The sequence below is a fragment of the Rana temporaria genome, chromosome 5 (genome assembly GCF_905171775.1).
Source record: "Rana temporaria chromosome 5, aRanTem1.1, whole genome shotgun sequence".
NCBI classification, from domain to species: Eukaryota; Metazoa; Chordata; class Amphibia; order Anura; family Ranidae; genus Rana; species Rana temporaria.
In genome coordinates, this window is record NC_053493.1 from 39,132,102 (window position 1) to 39,152,055 (window position 19,954).

Sequence of the window (19,954 nt, forward strand, 5' to 3'; positions counted from 1 at the left end):
GCGGACGCCGAAGAATTGCATCTAAGATCCGAAGGCGTACGAAGACGTACGCCTGTCGGATCTAACCCAGATGCCGTCGTATCTTGTTTTGAGGATTCAAAACAAAGATACAACGCGGGAAATTTGAAAGTACGCCGGCGTATCACTAGATACGCCGGCGTACTTTCTTTGTGGATCTGCCCCATAGCCATTGTGACCTTTTCCTTATAAAGTGTGTGTGCACTGCACTGGAGATGGCAATCTGCAAGCAGCAGTCTTCATTGTGCATATACAGTAGGATTCTGAGGATATCTGATAAAGGCATAAATATTGTGCATATTAATTGTCTCAACATAACATATCTTAGAATATAAACTAGTTCTCAACATATATCAATGTGAAAGCTTTATCGGAGTATGCTGTTGCTCATAAAAAATGGCACAATGGCTTACTTTAATGAGTATGAGACTTTTCAGAGCTGATATGTCTGTGTAGACAATTAGATTCTGTATGTGCCAATTAAAAGACAGCCATATGATAGTACAAATCACATGCTATCATGTGAATATGAATATGAATATTGTTCTTTCATCACTGCCCTGCTGATATTTGTAATAATGTTATAGGATGTGTAAGGTTTTTTGGTTTTGATTTATTTGATTAGATTTTATTTTCTTCATTTGTTTATTTACATATGTCTTAAATTTACTAGAAAATAACAGAATTTTGGTAGAATTTGGTAGAATTATATACGTATTTACAATAGGGCAGACATATTACTTAATAAAAGTGGTTCTAAATGCAATTTTTTTTTACCTTAATGCACTCTATACAATAAAGTAAAAAACTTTCTGGGTGCAGCTCTCCCACCCCCCCCCCCCCCCCCCCCTTATACTTACATGATCCCCATCCCGATCCAGCATTATGCATGGCAGCAGAAACTTTCCCAACTTTCACCTTATTGACTCATACAGCAGCAAGAGCCATTGGTTCCTGCTGCTGTCAATCACAGCCTGTGAGCCAATGAGGAGAGTGCAGGGGGTGGGGCCAAACCGCGCTCTGTGTGTGAATGGACAATATCCATTCACAGGGGCGTGGCTCGGTAGAGAGCCTGCTTAAATGCTCCCATAGCAAGAGGCTTGTTATTGGGGGCACTTGGCAGCGGGAAGGAGCCAGGGCCACTGGCAGCTGACCCAAAAATAAGAGTATGGGGGCTGCTTGGTGCAAAACCATTGCACAGAGCATGTAGGTAGAATATGTTTGTTGTTGTTTTTTTTAAGCTGCAAACTTTTAAACCACTTTCACACTGAGGCGCTATAGCGTTAAAAATAGCGCCTATAAAGCGCCTCTCCTCAGGCAGTGTGAGTTCAGATCTGTGCACCTGCTCCTGCCCACATGTCAAATTTCTACATTTTTAAATTAAAATTTTTTAATTAAAAATTTAAAATTTTAAAATTTAAATTTTTAATTTTTTAAATTTTTACATACATGTCCATGAAGCTGCTGTGCCTTCATCCACCTCTACATGCACACAGGCTGGGGCAGATGCAGGCACAGTAACAATAGGGAGGCTGTATGCAGGACTGGTGTCACTACCCATCTGAATGAACCCTTGCACTTAAGTCCCATTATATTCTTTGGGCCAGATTCAGGTACATCTGCGGCGGCGTAACGTATCGCATTTACGTTACACCGCAGCGGCGTAGCGTAAATCCCTCCGGCGCAAGCACGCCTAATTCAAATGATCCGGGTAGGGGGCGTTTTGAAATTTCCCGCCGTGCTTTGCGCGAAATGACGTCGCACCGACGTCATTTTTTGAACGTAGACGTGAGTTACGTCCTTTCCTATTCACGGACGACTTACGCCCCAAAAAAAATTCAAAATTCGACGCGGGAACGACGGCCATACTTTAACATGGCAAGTCTATCTATACGCCACGAAACAGCAGCTTTAACTATACCCCGGGAAAAGCCGACTAGCGGCGACGTAAGAGAATGCGATGGCCGCGCGTACCTTCGTGAATCGCCGGAAAAAGCTAATTAGCAAACCCGACGCGGAAAACGACGCAAACTCCACCCAGCGGGCGCCGAAGTATTACACCTACGATCCGAAGGCGTACAAAGCCGTACGCCTGTCGTATCGAAGCCAAAAGCCGTCGTATCTTGGTTTGAGGATTCAAACTAAAGATACGACGCGGCAAATTTGAAAGTACGCCGGAGTATCAGTAGATACACTGGCGTACTTGTACTGTGAATCTGGCCCTTTATTTTTTTTTCTTTCACCACTGATCACCTGAGATCTTCAAAAGCCTTTCCCTGTTTTCTTAGCCATAATGGGCTCTGTGGTTGCTGAGGGCCCCTATATGGCTACACACAGGCAATATGTCTTCTTCCCGTAGCTCACCTTCTGTTCACCATGCTAAGTTAACTATTCTTTGTCCAGGGTCTCTGCTCCCTGTTGAAGTTGCACAAAAAGGGAATGGCAAGAATTAGCCTAACAGGAACCAGCTGTGAGAAGGACCTTTCTGTACAGCCTAGCTAGATGAAAGGCTTGACTACTGCCACTTCCACCATATAACAAGCTGTTCCTGAAGGGGGAATCACCGTGATGGAGTGTGTTTTGGATATAAACTTCCTTTAAACCAGCCGCCCTTATGAGGTCTTGGCTTTGGGTTTGTCAGATCACAGGTTTGGCTCTTGCCATGCTATGAAGTTCCCGGTGCTGCTGACATAAGGAAACAAGTTGGAGCAATTACATATGTTAAAAGTTCATACCTTTAACAGTAAATGTATCTTTATATAGGTCTCATCTATTATTTTGTTCTTGACGCAGTTTGATGTCAAGTGTGCTACAGTATGAGGATCTAGGTGTTCTCTTACGGATGTTGAAGGTATCTTTTCAACACAATTCAATGAAGTCCTGTTAGAATCTACCACATTAATTTTCTAAGCATGGTGGCTGCTTCCAGCACTACAGTGCTTGGTTTAGTTCCTACCAAGAACACAGTATGGAGATTGCATGCGTTTGTATTTGATTCCCCTGGCACATGCAAGAGGAAGAAACTAAGGGCCATATTCTTGAAGAAAGTAGGCGGGCGGCGCGTAAGCCATTTACACTCCGCCGCCCCAACCTACAGGAGCAAGTGCTGTATTCCCCAAACACTTGCTCCGTAGTTTGGGGCGGCGGAGTGTAATTGGCCCGGCATATCCCCGCGTATATCCAAGGGGGCGGCTTCTATTTAAATTAAGCGCGCCCCCGATTCGAACGAACTGCGCATGCGCCGGGCTTAAAATAGCCCAGTGCGCATGCTCCAGTTCTCGGTGGAAAACGTCAATGACGCCGACGTGTGCGTCATTGACGTAAAGTCGTATTCAAGAACGACTTAGGGAAACGACGTACCCGACGGGAAAAAACGACGCGGACCCGACGCCATACTTAACATTGCGTACGTGGGACTGGCGTAAGGTTACCCCTCATATAGCAGGGGTAACCTTACGCTTACGCAAACGACGTTAGCGACGGTTACGCGACGCAAATTCGTTCGGGAATCGGCGTATCAGGCTCATTTGCATAAACAAATGAGACCTGAACGTAAACGCCACCTAGCGGCCGGCTGGGTAATTACATTTAAGATCCGACAGTGTAAGGCCCCGTACACACGACAGAGGAACTCGACGTGCTTGGCACGTCGAGTTCCTCGTCGAGTTTTGGGATGAAGCCGCCGAGGAGCTCGGCGGGCCGCCTTCTCCTATAGAACAACGAGGACAACGAGAAAATAGAGAACATGTTCTCTATTTTCTCGTCGAGTTCCTCGGCGGCTCCATCGAGCCAAAACTGTACAGACGACAGAGTTTCTCGGCAGAATCCGGGTTTTGACCGAGTTTCTCGGTGAATTCTGCCGAGAAACTCTGTCGTGTGTACGAGGCCTAAGTGACTTACACATGTCGGATCTTCAGCGTATCTATGCGAAAATGATTCTAAGAATCACTCGCATAGATACACTGGCCAAAAAAGAGAGATACGATGGAGTATCCTGAGATACTCCATCGTAACTTTACTCAGAATATGGCCCTAAGTAAATAATAAGCACATATGACTACCTCCAAGTACGAAGAGTATATAATTACGAACTGAAACCATGCATTCAAATTGTTTTTGTAAATGATTATCCAACATTGATAACATTTTTCACATGTAGGTGGAATTCCAGCTAAAATATTTCTTAGATAGCTTGGCTTTAGATAATGTATCAGGAATTTTACTAGAGACCAATAATATGTCCAGTGGGACTTTTTTGCAGCAATAGGAATCACAGAAAGTAAATATTTTATAAAATAAATCTTCATTTTACAATATATTAAAAATGCTGGTCTATACAATCCATATCCTATTCAGATAATGAATATCATCTCATGCTGACCTCACAGAGAGCAGAGATTACTAAACACTTATGCCGCGTACACACGATCGGACATTCCGACATCAAAACCATGGATTTTTTTCCGACGGAATGTTGGCTCAAACTTGTCTTGCATACACACGGTCACACAAATGTTGTCGGAAATTTCCCGAACGTGGTCACGTACAACACTACGACAAGCCGAGAAAAATGAAGTTCAATGATTACGAGCATGCGTCAAATTGATTACGAGCATGCGTAGGATTTTTGTGCATTGCATACAGACGATCGAAATTTCCGACAAGAACTTTTGTTGTCGGAAAAATTGAGAACCAGCTCTCAAACATTTATTGATTCCGACAGCAAGGCTAGGTTCACACTGCTGCGAATTCAAAATCGCGGTAAAAATCAAGATTTTACCGCGATTTTGCGGCTGTGATTTTGCCGCGATTTTGGCTGCGATTTAGGAGACATCTGTGCAGGGTTCAATGTAAATCGCGGCCCGAAATTGCAAAAAGTAGTACAGGAACTACTTTTTGAAATCGGTGCAGCGCCGCAGATGCGGCGTCGCACCGATTAGGACAGTGCCATTGCCGACAATTGCCGGAAAATGCCGCCGATTTGAGATGCGATTTGACATGTCAAATCGCATCTCAAATCGTACCAAATCGTACCCAGTGTGAACCAGGGCCAAATGTCCGATGGAGCCTACACACAGTCGTAATATCCGACCAAAAGCTCACATCGAACATTTGTTGCCGGAAATTCTGACCGTGTGTACGCGGCATTGTTGTAAAAATGTCATATCCACCAAAATCCTCCAGCGCATTTCAACTATGCGTAGTCTTGTTCAGGGGACAATAGGATGGGAGCAATCCTATATGTACGAAAATAAAAATATACGGCATATAGATTTATATAGATTTCACTAAATTGCAAGTAGTAACAATATCCATGCATCATTTATGTTTACATATTAGACCTACAAAAATGAATAAGACCAGGTGTAGAGAGAGACCAATGAAAGCAGCTATATCATGTCCCATTTGGGTCCCGGCTTTAAGATGGGCTCAACAACCCACAAGGGATCAGTGGTCATCAGATGAGGACAACCAGAGCGAGTTCCGCCTTATATGGCTATGTTGAGGAGCGAACATGGTATATCACAAATATATCATGCGTACCAGGTATTTTAATACAAAACCCATTAAGGAGCTTTACCTTCACTCTCAGCCTAGTGACACTGTGCGTTGCTGTGGATTGACCTTTCTGGTTCTCCTCTCTATAGTGCAATCTTCATATATTCCTTTGGAGATTTCAGTAGTTTGTCAAAAGTGACACTGTCTTCCTAGTGGATCCCCAAAAGTAATATATGAAATGTGAACTCCATGGAGTCCACTTCACAGCAATGCCCTGAGTGTTACCAGGACAGAAAGTGATAACTCTTCTCAATGGGGACTAAACTAAAATCCTGGCATGGGATCTAATCCTTTTATGCTGTCTTGAAAACTACAAAAAAAAAAGTTGGTCTTTAGTTGTTGTAGTTACTAATTAGTGCCTATTATCATGGTTTTCCTTTTGGGGCCGTTTTTTTGTCTGTAGAGGCCTACAACAGCCTGTAATATTAGTTTAGACTGGTATTCCAATACATTATGGCCCGGATTCACAAAGGAGATACAACGGCGTATCTCCAGATACGCCGTCGTATCTCTGAGTTGTGCCGTCGTATCTATGCGCCTGATTCTTAGAATCAGTTACGGATAGATTTGTGTTAGATCTGACCGGCGTAAGTGTCTTATTTACGCTGGCCGCTAGGGGCGTGTACGCTGATATACGCGTCTAAATATGTAAATCAGCTAGATACGTAAATTCACGAACGTACGCCCGGCTGATGCAGTACAGATATGCCGTTTATGTTAGGCTTTTCCTGGCGTAAAGTTACCCCTGCTATATGAGGCGTATATGCGGCGTACCAATGTTAAGTATGGCCGTCGTTCCCGCGACGGAATTTGAAAATTTTACGTTGTTTGCGTAAGTCGTCCGTGAATGGGGCTGGACGTAATTTACATTCACGTCGAAACCAATACGTCCTTGCAGCGTATTTGGAGCAATGCACACTGGCATATGTCTACGGACGGCGCATGCGCCGCTCGTGAAAAACGTCAATCACGTCGGGTCACGAGTGATTAACATAAAACACGCCCCCCTGTTCCACATTTGAATTAGGCGGGCTTACGCCGGCCTATTTACGCTACACCGCCGCAACTTACGGAGAAAGTGCTTTGAGAATACTGCACTTGCCTGTATAAGTTGCGGAGGCGTAACGTAAATAGGATACGTTACGCCCGCACAAAGATACGCGGCTGTACGAGAATCTGGCCCTAAGAATGTAACAACTGTTGCTTTACCAAGCATGGTCCAATTTGCTCTAGTGGGGAAAAACATCCTTCCCGATCCCCCGAGAGGCAATCGGATATTCCCTGGATCAACATTACCTATAAATATTAATATACAGTTATATTATGTTCATTTAGGAAAGAATCCAGGCCATTTTTTAAAACAATCTACTGAGATTGTTTCAAATATTTTAAATATAATCTAAAAATATTCCACATTTTCACAGCTCTTACTGTGAAGAAGCCTTTCCATAATAGGTCCAACTTGAAAGAAATGTAGTGTAAATATAACCATACAGACCTAATATTTTATATGTCTACAGCATGAAAGAACAATAGGGTACTGGCTGAAAAGTCCTCTCCTCCCACCGTGACGACCAGGCATTATTTTTTCCATTCAAAGGTGTCTTGCAGACAGTCCCATCATCTTCTAAAATACATGATTTTGTAATGTTTATTAGTAACACAAGGTTCAAGCTAGTTATCGAAGATGAAGCAAGAGTAATTGTGCTTTTACTTCCCACTCTGATAGACACTCTTAACAAAAATGTTGTGGATTTTCTTCACAGAGTTGGTGGCTGGAGTACCAAAAGGAGATCAAAATTTTGGATACGTATGTATTTTTATTTTTTGGTGTAATATTCAGCCTCTGTGTACATCATCATACTTGACTTGACCTTTGCTGGTATAAGCCCATAATGCATTTCAAAGGAATACAGTGAGCTATACAGTATCTACCAATCACTGATTCGCTTTGTGTGCTTCTAATGCCTTGTACACACGATCGGAATTTCCGATGGAAAAAGTCAGATGGACTTTTTTCATCGGAAATTCCTACCGTGTGTGTGCCCCATCGGAGAAATTCCAATGAATTCCATCGGAGTTTAAATATAGAACATATTCTATTTTACTCCGATGGAATTCCGTCAAAATTCCGATGTGCTTTTGGCCGGGCAAAAGCACGATTGTGTGAACGGGGAATTAAGGGTCCCTCAAATCTGATAGTAATAGGTGTAGTCTGGTGAGCTGAGTCAACCCTTGACTTTCATGTCTTGGACAGTAAGCTTTTCCTGCTATAATTCTTAAACGTTCTGCCCACGTGGAAGTTTTGAGTGTTTTAACCCAACATTGCGAGATCAAACTTCTCCTGTTACATTCTTTATAATAAAGAAAATATATAAAATCCATCAGGGAAGCTCTCATAGTGACCACCACAGTTGTGCAAACTCAGTCAGGAACTGAGAAATCAAGGATATCACCAATGCTCAAGAGATCTAGGGGACATGGGGATGGTTTAACTCTAATGTTTTCTGTGGCCTGACCCTTTAACCACGGCTAACTTTTGACTATTCTAATTTACAACTCACAACCCTAATTATGCATCAGGAATTTTGGGGCCCCTTACACAGCTTCAGGCATGGGACGGGGGGGGGGGGGGGGTGCTGCCGCCGCAAATTGAGAAGCGGGGGGAATGTCGCAAGTTGAGAAGCCAGGGGGGGCGCAAATTGAGAATGGGATGGGGGGGCGCTGCAAATTGAAAAGTTGGGGGGGTGCTGCCACCATGAATTAAAGTGCTTTGGGTGCTGACAGACAAAAAAATAAAAAATAAATGTAATACAAAGGGGGATGCCATCCGGGGACCTGGGGACCACCGAGCCCCATTGAAGTCGGGAGGGCTTTGGGTACTGACGAAAAAAAAGAAAGGGGGATGCCATCCGGGCCCCTGGGGACCACCGGGACCCTTACAGGTGTACTGCCTGTACCCCCCTGATGGCGGCCCTGATTATGGTCTCCAGAACACCAGAATTACAATGTAATATCGGTTGACTTTGGCCACCATCTACTATTTATTACAGTTAGGCCCCTTTCACATTGAGGCGTTTTTCATGCGGTACAGCGCTAAAAATAGCGCTGCTATACCGCATGAAAAATCATGCCCTGTAGTGTTCAATGTGAAAGCCCGAAGGCTTTCACATTGAAGCGGTACGCTAGCAGGAGCGCACCAGAAGTCCTGCTAGCCGCATCTTTACCGCGGTATAGGAGCGGTGTGTTCACCGCTCCTATACCGCGCCTTCCCATTAAAATCAATGGGAAAGCGCTGTAATACCGCGGTATTAACCCTTTTTCGGCCGCTAGCGGGGGTTAAAACCTCACCGCTAGCGCCCGAATATCGCGGTAAATACGTCGGTATAGCCGCGCTACAAATAGCGCGGCTTTACCGTCACCGCGGCTGCACGCCTCAATGTGAAAGCAGCCTTACATTTGTCTATCCAATATATCAATCAGCACATTGACAACCTGATGTATTTTTCTAGGTCTCCATCATTGACTCCAGCCAGATGATCTACATTTACAATTTCACAGGTGAACAGGTAATATTCAACATATTACATGTAGGTGTTCTATGTGTTTGTAATTATTGTTTTTTTTATTTAATTAAAGGAAATTACTACCCAAATTTTCTAGCTCCTATATTTCTCACATGATAGGATTTCTTTAGCAATCACATTAGTGCTTAAAAAAAAAGTGCTTTTAAAAAAAATCAATTGAAAATATGTCTTTGCCAATAAAAACCATTTCTCTTCAAGACTTCTCATTACTTTGAGTCAGTCATCTCCGACAGGATTAGCTTGACCTAATCACCTCCATTTTGTATATTGTCAAGTCTTCGGGTTTGGCCTTTGTAAATGATGCATGTTAAGATTCAACTCGCTGTTTAAAGAGTTCAACTAGATATTGGATATTTGCGGATTCCTTCCCCATTAAAGCGATGTTTGATGTCAGGATGCCAATACTTTCACAGTTATACAAAGTTGGCGCAAGGCATTGTACAAACCTCTCAATGTGTTTCCCTCTCCAGATGGCTTCGTACTTCGGATATACAGTTGCCGTGTCAGATGTAAACAGTGACGGGTATGTTAACACTAACCCCCAGTGTTTGGGTAATTCGTAATTACCACCATGAAGAATGGCATTTTCACCGAATTCTGCCACTTTACTGCTTTTCTTCTCAAGATTACCCTTGGGGAGGGGAGCGTGTCTGAAATCTCTTTACATTACCTCAAAAATAAATACTCAGTTTAACGCTTATGATTTCATGCTATGCATTGTAATCTGCTGCATGTTTTGGAGTTGGATAAAAGTCAGCTGAGTAGGGAAAAGAGAACATGGAAAACAAAAAGGAAAGATTAAAGGCAAACTTTAGAGAAAGGCAGGTCAATTACAGACTTTGTAGGCAGGACTTTTCTTTTCAATAGGCCCACTTGTCAGCCTGGTACCAGGCAAAGAAAATTACAAACTGGAGTTTAAGTGGTTCTAAAGTCAAGTTTTTTACCTTAACCACTTGCCTACTCTGCGCTTGTACCCCCTTCCTGCCCAGGCCAAGTTTGAATGACAACTGCGCGGTCATGCAACACTGTACCCATATGAATTTTCTATAATTTTTCCCACGCAAATAGAGCTTTATTTTGATGGTATTTAATTACCACAAACGGAAAAAAACAAAAATGTCTGTATTTTTCTCCTTCACTGATGGGCGCTGATTGGCTGCACTAATGAGGCAGCATTAAAGGGCACTGATAGGCTGCAGTGTTAGGCACTGATGGGCACTGATTGGCTGCACTCATGAGGCAGCATTGAAGGGCACTGATAGGATGCACTGATGAACAAAGATAGGCTGCACTGATAGGCACTAATAGGCTTCACTGATAGGCACTGATGAGGCCGCACTGATGGGCAATGATTGGCTGCACTAATGAGGCAGCATTGAAGGGCACTGATAGGATGCACTGATGAGCAATGATAGGATACACTGATAGGCACTGATGAGGCTGCATTGATATGCGGCACTGATGGGCACTGATAGTTGGCACTGATAGGCTGAACTGATGGGCACTAATAGGCAGCACTGATGGGCAAAGATAACGAAGGAAAGGGAGTAACCGCTCCAGGTGGGTGTGTTGGGAAAATCAGCAGCATTTCAGGAAATCAAGGGTGCTGGCAATGCACGAAGCAATTGATATGAGGAAAGACGGAATGGACAGCCGCACTCCAAGAAAAACCATAAGGTTGTCTTTATTGTAAAAAATTAATAAAAAATGCACTACAAACCAAGCAGAACACAGGGAAAACAGCCTATGCGTTTCACACTCCAATTAGTGCTTAGCCATGACTAAGCACTAATTGGAGTGTGAAACGCGTAGGCTGTTTTCCCTGTGTTCTGGTTGGTTTGTAGTGCATTTTTTATCCATTTTTTACAATAAAGACAACCTTATGGTTTTTCTTGGAGTGCGACTGTCCATCCCGTCTTTCCTCATATCGATGGGCAAAGATAGGTGGCACTGATGGGCAGCACTGATGAGGGGGCACTGATAGGCACTAATTGGCAGTATTGATAGGCACTGTTGGGGCTGCACTGATCATCAGGACACTGATGATCAGTGCCCTGATTATCAGTGAAGATGTCCCCTTTTACACTAACCACTCTCTCCTCACTCTATGACAGCAAAATGAAAGGAATGCCGATAACTGGCAAGTGTGTTTACATTGTGATCAGCTGTGATTGGACACAGCTGAACATGTGGTAAAGAGCCGATGTGATTGGCTCTTTACCCCAATCTGTGATCAGCTGTATCCTTCAGACACAGCAATCACAGAGCATGCTGGGTGCATGTCGCAGCGTGCGCGGTTCTGGGAGTACATCAATAGACACCCTCCCAGAACTGGATGACCGCGCTGTAGCCGTCATTTGGCTATAGCGTGGTCGGCAAGTGGTTAAAGTAGACGTTCACCCAAAACCTAACTAAAGCTAAACCTACTTGCAGCCACATTCTAAAAACTTTAAAGCGACGCTTTACCGCTGATGCCCCAGCGCCTCAGTGTGAAAGGGCCCTAATTGAAACCACTGACAGAGCCATCCGATTACTTATAAGTCAGTCCTCTGTCTCATTTTATTATGTGTCTAAATTCTTGCTTTACTTATTGATAGACATGTGCAAACTGAAATATTTGGTTTCGGAATTTCGTTTTCGTCCGAAAAATACATTTAGTATTAAGTTACTCCCGAAATTCATTTTTATTTATTTTGTTTTTCGTTAAAAAAATGCATTCGTTCAAAAATCCAAATTAAGTAAGGTCGAATCTGTCATTGAAGGCTTATGGTGTCTGTCGAATGTTCTAAGAAGATTCGACGGAATCCTTAAAAAAAATAAAAAAAAAGATTTGACGGAGCAACGAAACTGTACATTTCCAGTCGAATGTTCCGCCTATAAGCTATAGAAGAATTCTAATGTTGTATCACTAATAATAATTATATTTATTAATTATTATTACTAGTCAACCAACATTAGAATTCTTCTACAGGGAGTGCAGAATTATTAGGTAAGTTGTATTTTTGAGGATTAATTTTATTATTGAACAACAACCATGTTCTCAATGAACCCAAAAAACTCATTAATATCAAAGCTGAATATTTTTGGAAGTAGTTTTTAGTTTGTTTTTAGTTTTAGCTATTTTAGGGGGATATCTGTGTGTGCAGGTGACTATTACTGTGCATAATTATTAGGCAACTTAACAAAAAACAAATATATACCCATTTCAATTATTTATTTTTACCAGTGAAACCAATATAACATCTCAACATTCACAAATATACATTTCTGACATTCAAAAACAAAACAAAAACAAATCAGTGACCAAATATAGCCACCTTTCTTTGCAAGGACACTCAAAAGCCTGCCATCCATGGATTCTGTCAGTGTTTTGATCTGTTCACCATCAACATTGCGTGCAGCAGCAACTCACAGACACTGTTCAGAGAGGTGTACTGTTTTCCCTCCTTGTAAATCTCACATTTGATGATGGACCACAGGTTCTCAATGGGGTTCAGATCAGGTGAACAAGGAGGCCATGTCATTAGTTTTTCTTCTTTTATACCCTTTCTTGCCAGCCACGCTGTGGAGTACTTGGACGCGTGTGATGGAGCATTGTCCTGCATGAAAATCATGTTTTTCTTGAAGGATGCAGACTTCTTCCTGTACCACTGCTTGAAGAAGGTGTCTTCCAGAAACTGGCAGTAGGACTGGGAGTTGAGCTTGACTCCATCCTCAACCCGAAAAGGCCCCACAAGCTTATCTTTGATGATACAGCCCAAACCAGTACTCCACCTCCACCTTGCTGGCGTCTGAGTCGGACTGGAGCTCTCTGCCCTTTACCAATCCAGCCACGGGCCCATCCATCTGGCCCATCAAGACTCACTGTCATTTCATCAGTCCATAAAACCTTAGAAAAATCAGTCTTGAGATATTTCTTGGCCCAGTCTTGACGTTTCAGCTTGTGTGTCTTGTTCAGTGGTGGTCGTCTTTCAGCCTTTCTTACCTTGGCCATGTCTCTGGGTATTGCACACCTTGTGCTTTTGGGCACTCCAGTGATGTTGCAGCTCTGAAATATGGCCAAACTGGTGGCAAGTGGCATCTTGGCAGCTGCACGCTTGACTTTTCTCAGTTCATGGGCAGTTATTTTGCGCCTTGGTTTTTCCACACGCTTCTTGCGACCCTGTTTACTATTTAGAATGAAACGCTTGATTGTTCGATGATCACGCTTCAGAAGCTTTGCAATTTTAAGAGTGCTGCATCCCTCTGCAAGATATCTCACTATTTTTGACTTTTCTGAGCCTGTCAAGTCCTTCTTTTGACCCATTTTGCCAAAGGAAAGGAAGTTGCCTAATAATTATGCACACCTGATATAGGGTGTTGATGTCATTAGACCACACCCCTTCTCATTACAGAGATGCACATCACCTAATATGCTTAATTGGTAGTAGGCTTTCGAGCCTATACAGCTTGGAGTAAGACAACATGCATAAAGGATGATGTGGTCAAAATACTCATTTGCCTAATAATTCTGCACTCCCTGTATAGCCTATGGGCAGAGAATTTCACCATAAATGTCAGCTGCGATCGTATGTTTTTAGCTGCTTCGTCAAATCTTCATGTCTCTCTATGTCGAATCTTTTCTCTCTATGTCAAATCTTTTCTCTCTACGTCGACTCTTCTTCATGTCTCTCTATGTCGAATCTTTTCTCTCTATGTCGAATCTTTTCTCTTTATGTAGAATAATATTGGACTAATAGAGTTAAGGTTAGGCACATTCGACCGCAACGAAAACGAAAATAAAGCATTTGTTTATGTCGGATCTTTTGGTTTTCATTTTCTGTGCTTTCGTTATCGTTTGTTAAAAAAAATACCTGAAATTTGGACGAAAATGCATTCGGACGAAAACGAATGCACATGTCTACTTATTGAGTTCTGTAAGCAACGGGTCCCTTTTTTTCAACAGGAGAATCCCTAAATAACATGTTGAGAGAAGTTGACATTCAACTAAAAATAAAAATACATTTCTTTATATATATATATATATTTTTTTAGTCCTGATCATAGCTAAAAAATATAGAAACCATGCACAAAACCCACTATACGTTCCCTTACAAAGTATTGATACAATTCTGTAGATTGAGCAGCAGGCAACCATCTTTTTTCTATTTTGTTTCTAGTAGTTTTCTCAGGCCTCGTACACACGACCAAGTTTCTCGGCAAAAACCAGCAAGAAACTTGCTGGGAGATATTTTTTTGCCGAGGAAACCGGTCATGTGTACATTTTCGTCAAAGAAACTGTCGAGAAACTCGACGAGCCAAAAAGAGAGCATGTTCTCTATTTTCTTGACGGGAATGGAGGAAATTGGCTTGTCGAGTTTCTCCACAGCCTAACAAGGAACTCGACGAGCAAAATGATGTGTTTCGCCCGTCGACTTCCTCGGTCGTGTGTACGAGGCTTCAGTGTGGCAGTGAGGGTGGAACCTGTATAAAAGATCCCCATTACCCACATGTGCCAAGGGTAGCATGATGTGCACATACAGCCCTGTTTAGAGGGTCTGTGAGGACTAAACTTGTAATCCTGATTTTTTTACAGACTAGTCTCATGATTTTAGTATTGGCCTCTACTCCAAGTCAGCTGTATACATGAAAATTTCCACTGGACTTGTTTGGAATGTTGGCAATTATGCTAAACAGTGCATACCCCAATCAAAATCCACTATGACACAGTGCAGAGCCTACAATGTTGTTTGCGTTGACAGATCCTGTGACCTTTATTATAGTATGCACCCCTTCACCTTTGGAAACTTTTATTTTTAGAACAGAAATTATTACTTGGAACATATCATTTCTCTTCTATTGTGGAAACGTGTAAACATATATGTGTGTATACATTTCGAGGTATTAATCATTTTCATGGCTGAATATAGTAGATGATTTGTTGGCTGCGGGCAGCCGTTTATCATAATTCTATACTATATTGGAAAGGGTAAACATTTACACAATGCATATGTTTATGTCACATCATATACACATTCCCCCTCATAACGAATAGATTTTTATGATCTCTGTTATAAATGCTTGTGTTAAGTTCCATCTGTTGTGAGAACTGCCTGTGCAGTCAGGGAGGTTAATGCCCTGTGTAACTTATGCTTATTCGTGAACCCTGTGGCTTATTTGAAAACGTTATACATGTATACTATGACATATTTATCACAAAACCAATTATGAAAACCATTCACCAACATAAAGGGAAGGAGAAATTAAAGAATGGTGTAAACATAAGTAAAAACAGTCAAACAGGTTGTCCCATGCAGTTTTTAAGCCATTGGCAGTGGTTTTGGGGTTCCCAGTATGCACAGTGAGTAGCCACTTGTATAGCAACTGAACATGCTGTCCAAGCAGGTCAGAGCAACCAGCCCCCCCCCCCCCCCTGGTAGGTGGACTTCCTGCCCCCTTTGGACTAACTGGTTTGTGCCTCCCTCCTACCCCAGTTGACTTGCTAGACTTAAGCTGGCCTTACACTTTTCTTTGCAAAACCCTTGTTTTCAGAACATTTAGTTAATTATCTAAGACAGGGATCTTCAAACTACTGCCCTCCAGCTGTTGCGGAACTGCAAGTCTCATGAGGCATTGTAAAACTCTGACATTCACAGACATGACTAGCAGGGCTCAAGTCCTGCAGGAACGCGTGGGAACGGAGTTCCTGCACTTTTTTCACAGAAGGAACTCAGTTCCCTTTGCAGGACTAGAGCAGCCAAGCCGCCCGAGCCAATTCTTCACTAAGCGGCGATGCCCAGCTCGAGTCACTGTCGGGGGCAGGCGAACCTTAGTATCCTTTATGTTAATGGCCGCTCCCTGTATATGGATTCATCAGGTAGTGTGCGGGTTTTCCGTCACTTCCTCGATGCCGCAATGTCTCCTGGGAGCTTTTGTCCTTGTTCCCAGGAGACATTGCGGAGGTCTGCCGCGAGTTATCGCGGGATTTAGAAAGAACTTGCTCCATTGGTAACAAACAAGTTTTTATTCATTAAATTGTCTCCTGTCTGAGAAATATTGTGTTATGTGCATCCACTTGTCAAAGTTAATCAATGAAAGCAACATCGACTGCCTAGATGAATCAATTTTGATCCTTTCTCAACCAAACGTTCAAAACAAAAATCTACAGATGTGAGGCCAGTTTTAGAATTACACTATTAGGCTCCATTCACAATTGTACGACTCCAAAGTTGCACCGACTTTGGAGTGCAACTCTGACGCAACTTCGAATGGGTGCAACTTGGATACGACTTTGGCTTTGACCAGTGAGATAATAGAGAACTGTAACTTCGAAGGTTTAACATTGAAGTCTATGGCCCTCAAGGTGCATGAAAGATGGACCAAAGTAGTGCATGAACTAATTTAAAGTTGCTACAACTGAGAGATGCAATCCACATCAAGACTTAAGGCCCGTATACACGATAAGAAAATCAGAAGTAAAATTATCTGATCGTTAGTATAGTGCTTTCGACTGTCGATTCCGACTTTTCAGACAAAACCTGAAGGTGCATGCTATAAAATTTTTATCGTATGTGAACACATCTGATTTTCGTTTAATTTGTACAGTTTTCGTCCAAAAAAAATCGTAAGCGCAAGACTACGCATGCTCGGAAACAAATTAAACACATTGCATCACATCCAAAGTTTTATTCTGCCGTGCAAGAATTTTCGTAAGTTAAGTAACCTCTTCACTTTCGATATGACACTAGCATGCAACAAAAAACAGACAATTTTTCGTCTGATAATCTGATCGTGTGTACTAGGCTTTAGGGTATGGAGCCTGCAGGAGACCAATCTTCGTCAGTACATCTAGAACTGTGGGAGTGGAAGAGTACAGCAAAGTGGCACCCTACCATGTTACCAGCTCAGTTTTAGGTAAACAGGACAGTACACGGTACACACTTCTACCAGCAACAAACTCTGCAGGTATAGCAACAATATATGATATAGAGGATGGGATAAATAGCTCTCAGTATTTGCTGATGATACAAAGTTAAGCAGGGCAATAACTTCACAACAGGATGTGGAAACCTTACAGGAGGACCTCAATAAAATAATGTGTTGGGCAGCTACATGGAAAAAGAGGTTTAAAGTTGAAAAATGTAAAGTAATGCATTTGGGTGCTAAAAATACGAATTCAAGTTACTCACTAGGGGAAGAACCTCTGGGGGTATCTAGGGTGGGAAAAGATCTGGGGGTCCTAGTATATGACATGCTCAGCAATAGCATGCAATGCCAAGCTGCTATAATCGAGGCCAGTAGAATATTAGCATGCATTAAAAAGTGGGACTTACTCCAGAGAAAATACTATAATTCTACCACTTTCCAAGACTCTGGTCCGGCTGCATCTTAAGTATGCTGTCCAGTTTTGGGTACCAGTCTTGAGGAGGGATGTGCTGGAACTGGAGAGAGCCCAGAGAAGGGCAAAAAAGCTAATAAAGGGACTGGAGGCCTTCTGTTATGGGTAAAGAATACAATCACTAAGCGTATTCTCTCTGGAGTAGAGATGCTTGAGAGGACATATGGTAGTGATATACAAATACCGTACTGATGACCCTACCATAGGGAACTTTTAGTGGGAGGGAGTTTAAAAAGACACGTGGGTATTCATTGAAACTAGAGGAGAAGCAGTTTAAAATTAAACTGCATAAAGGGTTCTTTACTGTCAGAGCAGTGAGGATTTGGAACTCCCATCCACAAGCAGTAGTATCAGCAGGGAGTGTCACTAGTTTAAAAAAACGTTTTGATGGGCATCTTAATGATCACAACATACAGAGATATGTGATTTATTATTGACATAAACTCACACATACACACCACAGGTTGAACTGGATGGACTGGTGTCTTTATTCAATCTTAAAGTAGAAGTCCAGCCTAACACTAAAATCCCTGCATCTACAGACATCTACAATCCAACACTAACCTATCTTGCCCTGTAAAGAAGAAATCAGTATACATTTGTTTTTTTAAGCTGTTCCGGTCCGGTCTCCAGCGGCGGAAGCTCCGCAGGGGACACAGCCGACCACGGCTGTAAAATGATTGGGAAGTGACGTCACCCATAGGGTGACTATGGGGCTTCCGTTGTCGGCTGCCTCCTCTGCACCCGCCTTGACAGCAAAGCAGCCGCTGACAGCTTAGCGTGGGATCGGGGTCGAACCAACTTCAGAATAGGTATGTGTATTGATTTCTTCTTTACAGGGTTAGTGTTTAGTTCGTGGATGTCTGTAGATGATTCTTAAAGTGATAGTGCACCTCTTTTTCCTTAAGAGAGAATCTTAGAGAAACTTGAAGATTTATTCTTCTGAAAATTATAGCTGCCTGGCTGTCATGTAGTTGCTTTGGGTCACTGACCTGGTTCTAGTATAGGGTTAAAGAATTCTGACTGTTATCTGACTTCTATTTGCTGCATGCTTGCTCCTAGTCTTTATTTCAGATGTACATACACAGGCTAGACCCAACCAAAGCGCTTGCATTTTCAGAAGAAAACCCTCAATGATAACCCTCCATTATATTTTTACACCACTTTATAACTGCTTTCGGTATAAATCAAGCTCCAAATCTGGTGAATGTCAGATTTCACCAGCAGCTTTGTATATACTGCAGTTCCCTCATGGTGGTCATGCACAGCCCAAAATAAGCAAGAGATGCACATTTTTTAGTGTCACTTAAAACAATTATGGCATATAGGAGTAAAATGTGCAATTGTCTTTAATCTATGAGCAAAATGTTTACACTTGCACCATTCTAATTCTATTTGTGTGCTGTGCAGATTGGATGATATCCTGGTGGGGGCACCGCTCTTCATGGACCGAGAATTTGAGAGTAATCCAAAGGAAGTGGGCCAAGTCTACCTCTACTTGCAGGAAAGATCTCTTATTTTTAAAGATGCCCAAGTTCTGATGGGGACTGAAGTGTTTGGAAGATTTGGCAGTTCAATTGCAAACCTAGGGGATTTAAATCAAGATGGATTCAATGGTAAGAGGATCTTTCTGCCATGAAACAGACTACATGGGGTAAAAAATAACGAATGATTTTACACTGGCGCTGATATCTCTGCATACCTCCCAACATTTGGAGATGTGAATGAGGGACACCTAGCAGCAAAAGTATGCAGGCATGGGACACACCCCTTGCCACGCCCCCCTAAAAGGAGAATTGTACAAAAAAACAAGATTGGTTTTAACCCACAAGTGCTATTATTCCTATATATTGGCTTTTGGAATTTAAAAATGCAGAAATTTAGAAATCAGATGAAAGGTTTAGCACCGGGAAACACTTTTTTTTTTAAAGTGTATTTTGTGCGTGTACTCGAGAGACGAGCCGAACTGCAAGAGTTGGGAGTAGGCAGGCCTCCCCCAGAGGCAATCTGCCACCTTTCTCCATGCCCCGGGTGGCAATGGCGGGTGTGTGAGGGGGTCCTCCCACACAGCCCGCCCTACCTGCTCCGCTTTGATGCCAAACGGGGCAGAGGGACTCCCTATAAGGGAGTGAGAGGATCTAGCCCGCTCAACCAGCCCTGTTAGTCCTTCGCCTCTCTTTTTAGAGACCGTGTGGTGAAAAATGCGTGCATGTTAACCCAATTTCGAGTGCGTGTAAGTGTGGTGGTTTTTGTGGGAGGGGGGTGGGCGTACTAAGCGCAGGCTTACCTCGCATAGCACACCCACCGGGAGCCGGGCTGAGACCACCAAACTCAATTCACATGTAGCCGAGACCGGGATCCGAACCCCTAGCTGCAGAGGTGAATGGCTTGTCAGCGCAGTGCCAAGGGGGGG

At 42.8% G+C, this 19,954-nt stretch overlaps 1 protein-coding gene across 1 annotated transcript in view; it reads left to right on the forward strand.

The window, feature by feature from the left end:
* Positions 1-19,954, forward strand: part of ITGA8 (integrin subunit alpha 8) — a 266,086-nt gene that overhangs the window by 95,243 nt on the left and 150,889 nt on the right. Inside the window, exons 9-12 of the mRNA XM_040352410.1 lie at positions 7,344-7,387; positions 9,090-9,146; positions 9,635-9,687; positions 18,952-19,157. Coding sequence (XP_040208344.1) covers positions 7,344-7,387; positions 9,090-9,146; positions 9,635-9,687; positions 18,952-19,157 — 360 coding nt within the window. The remainder of the gene's footprint in view (positions 1-7,343; positions 7,388-9,089; positions 9,147-9,634; positions 9,688-18,951; positions 19,158-19,954) is intronic.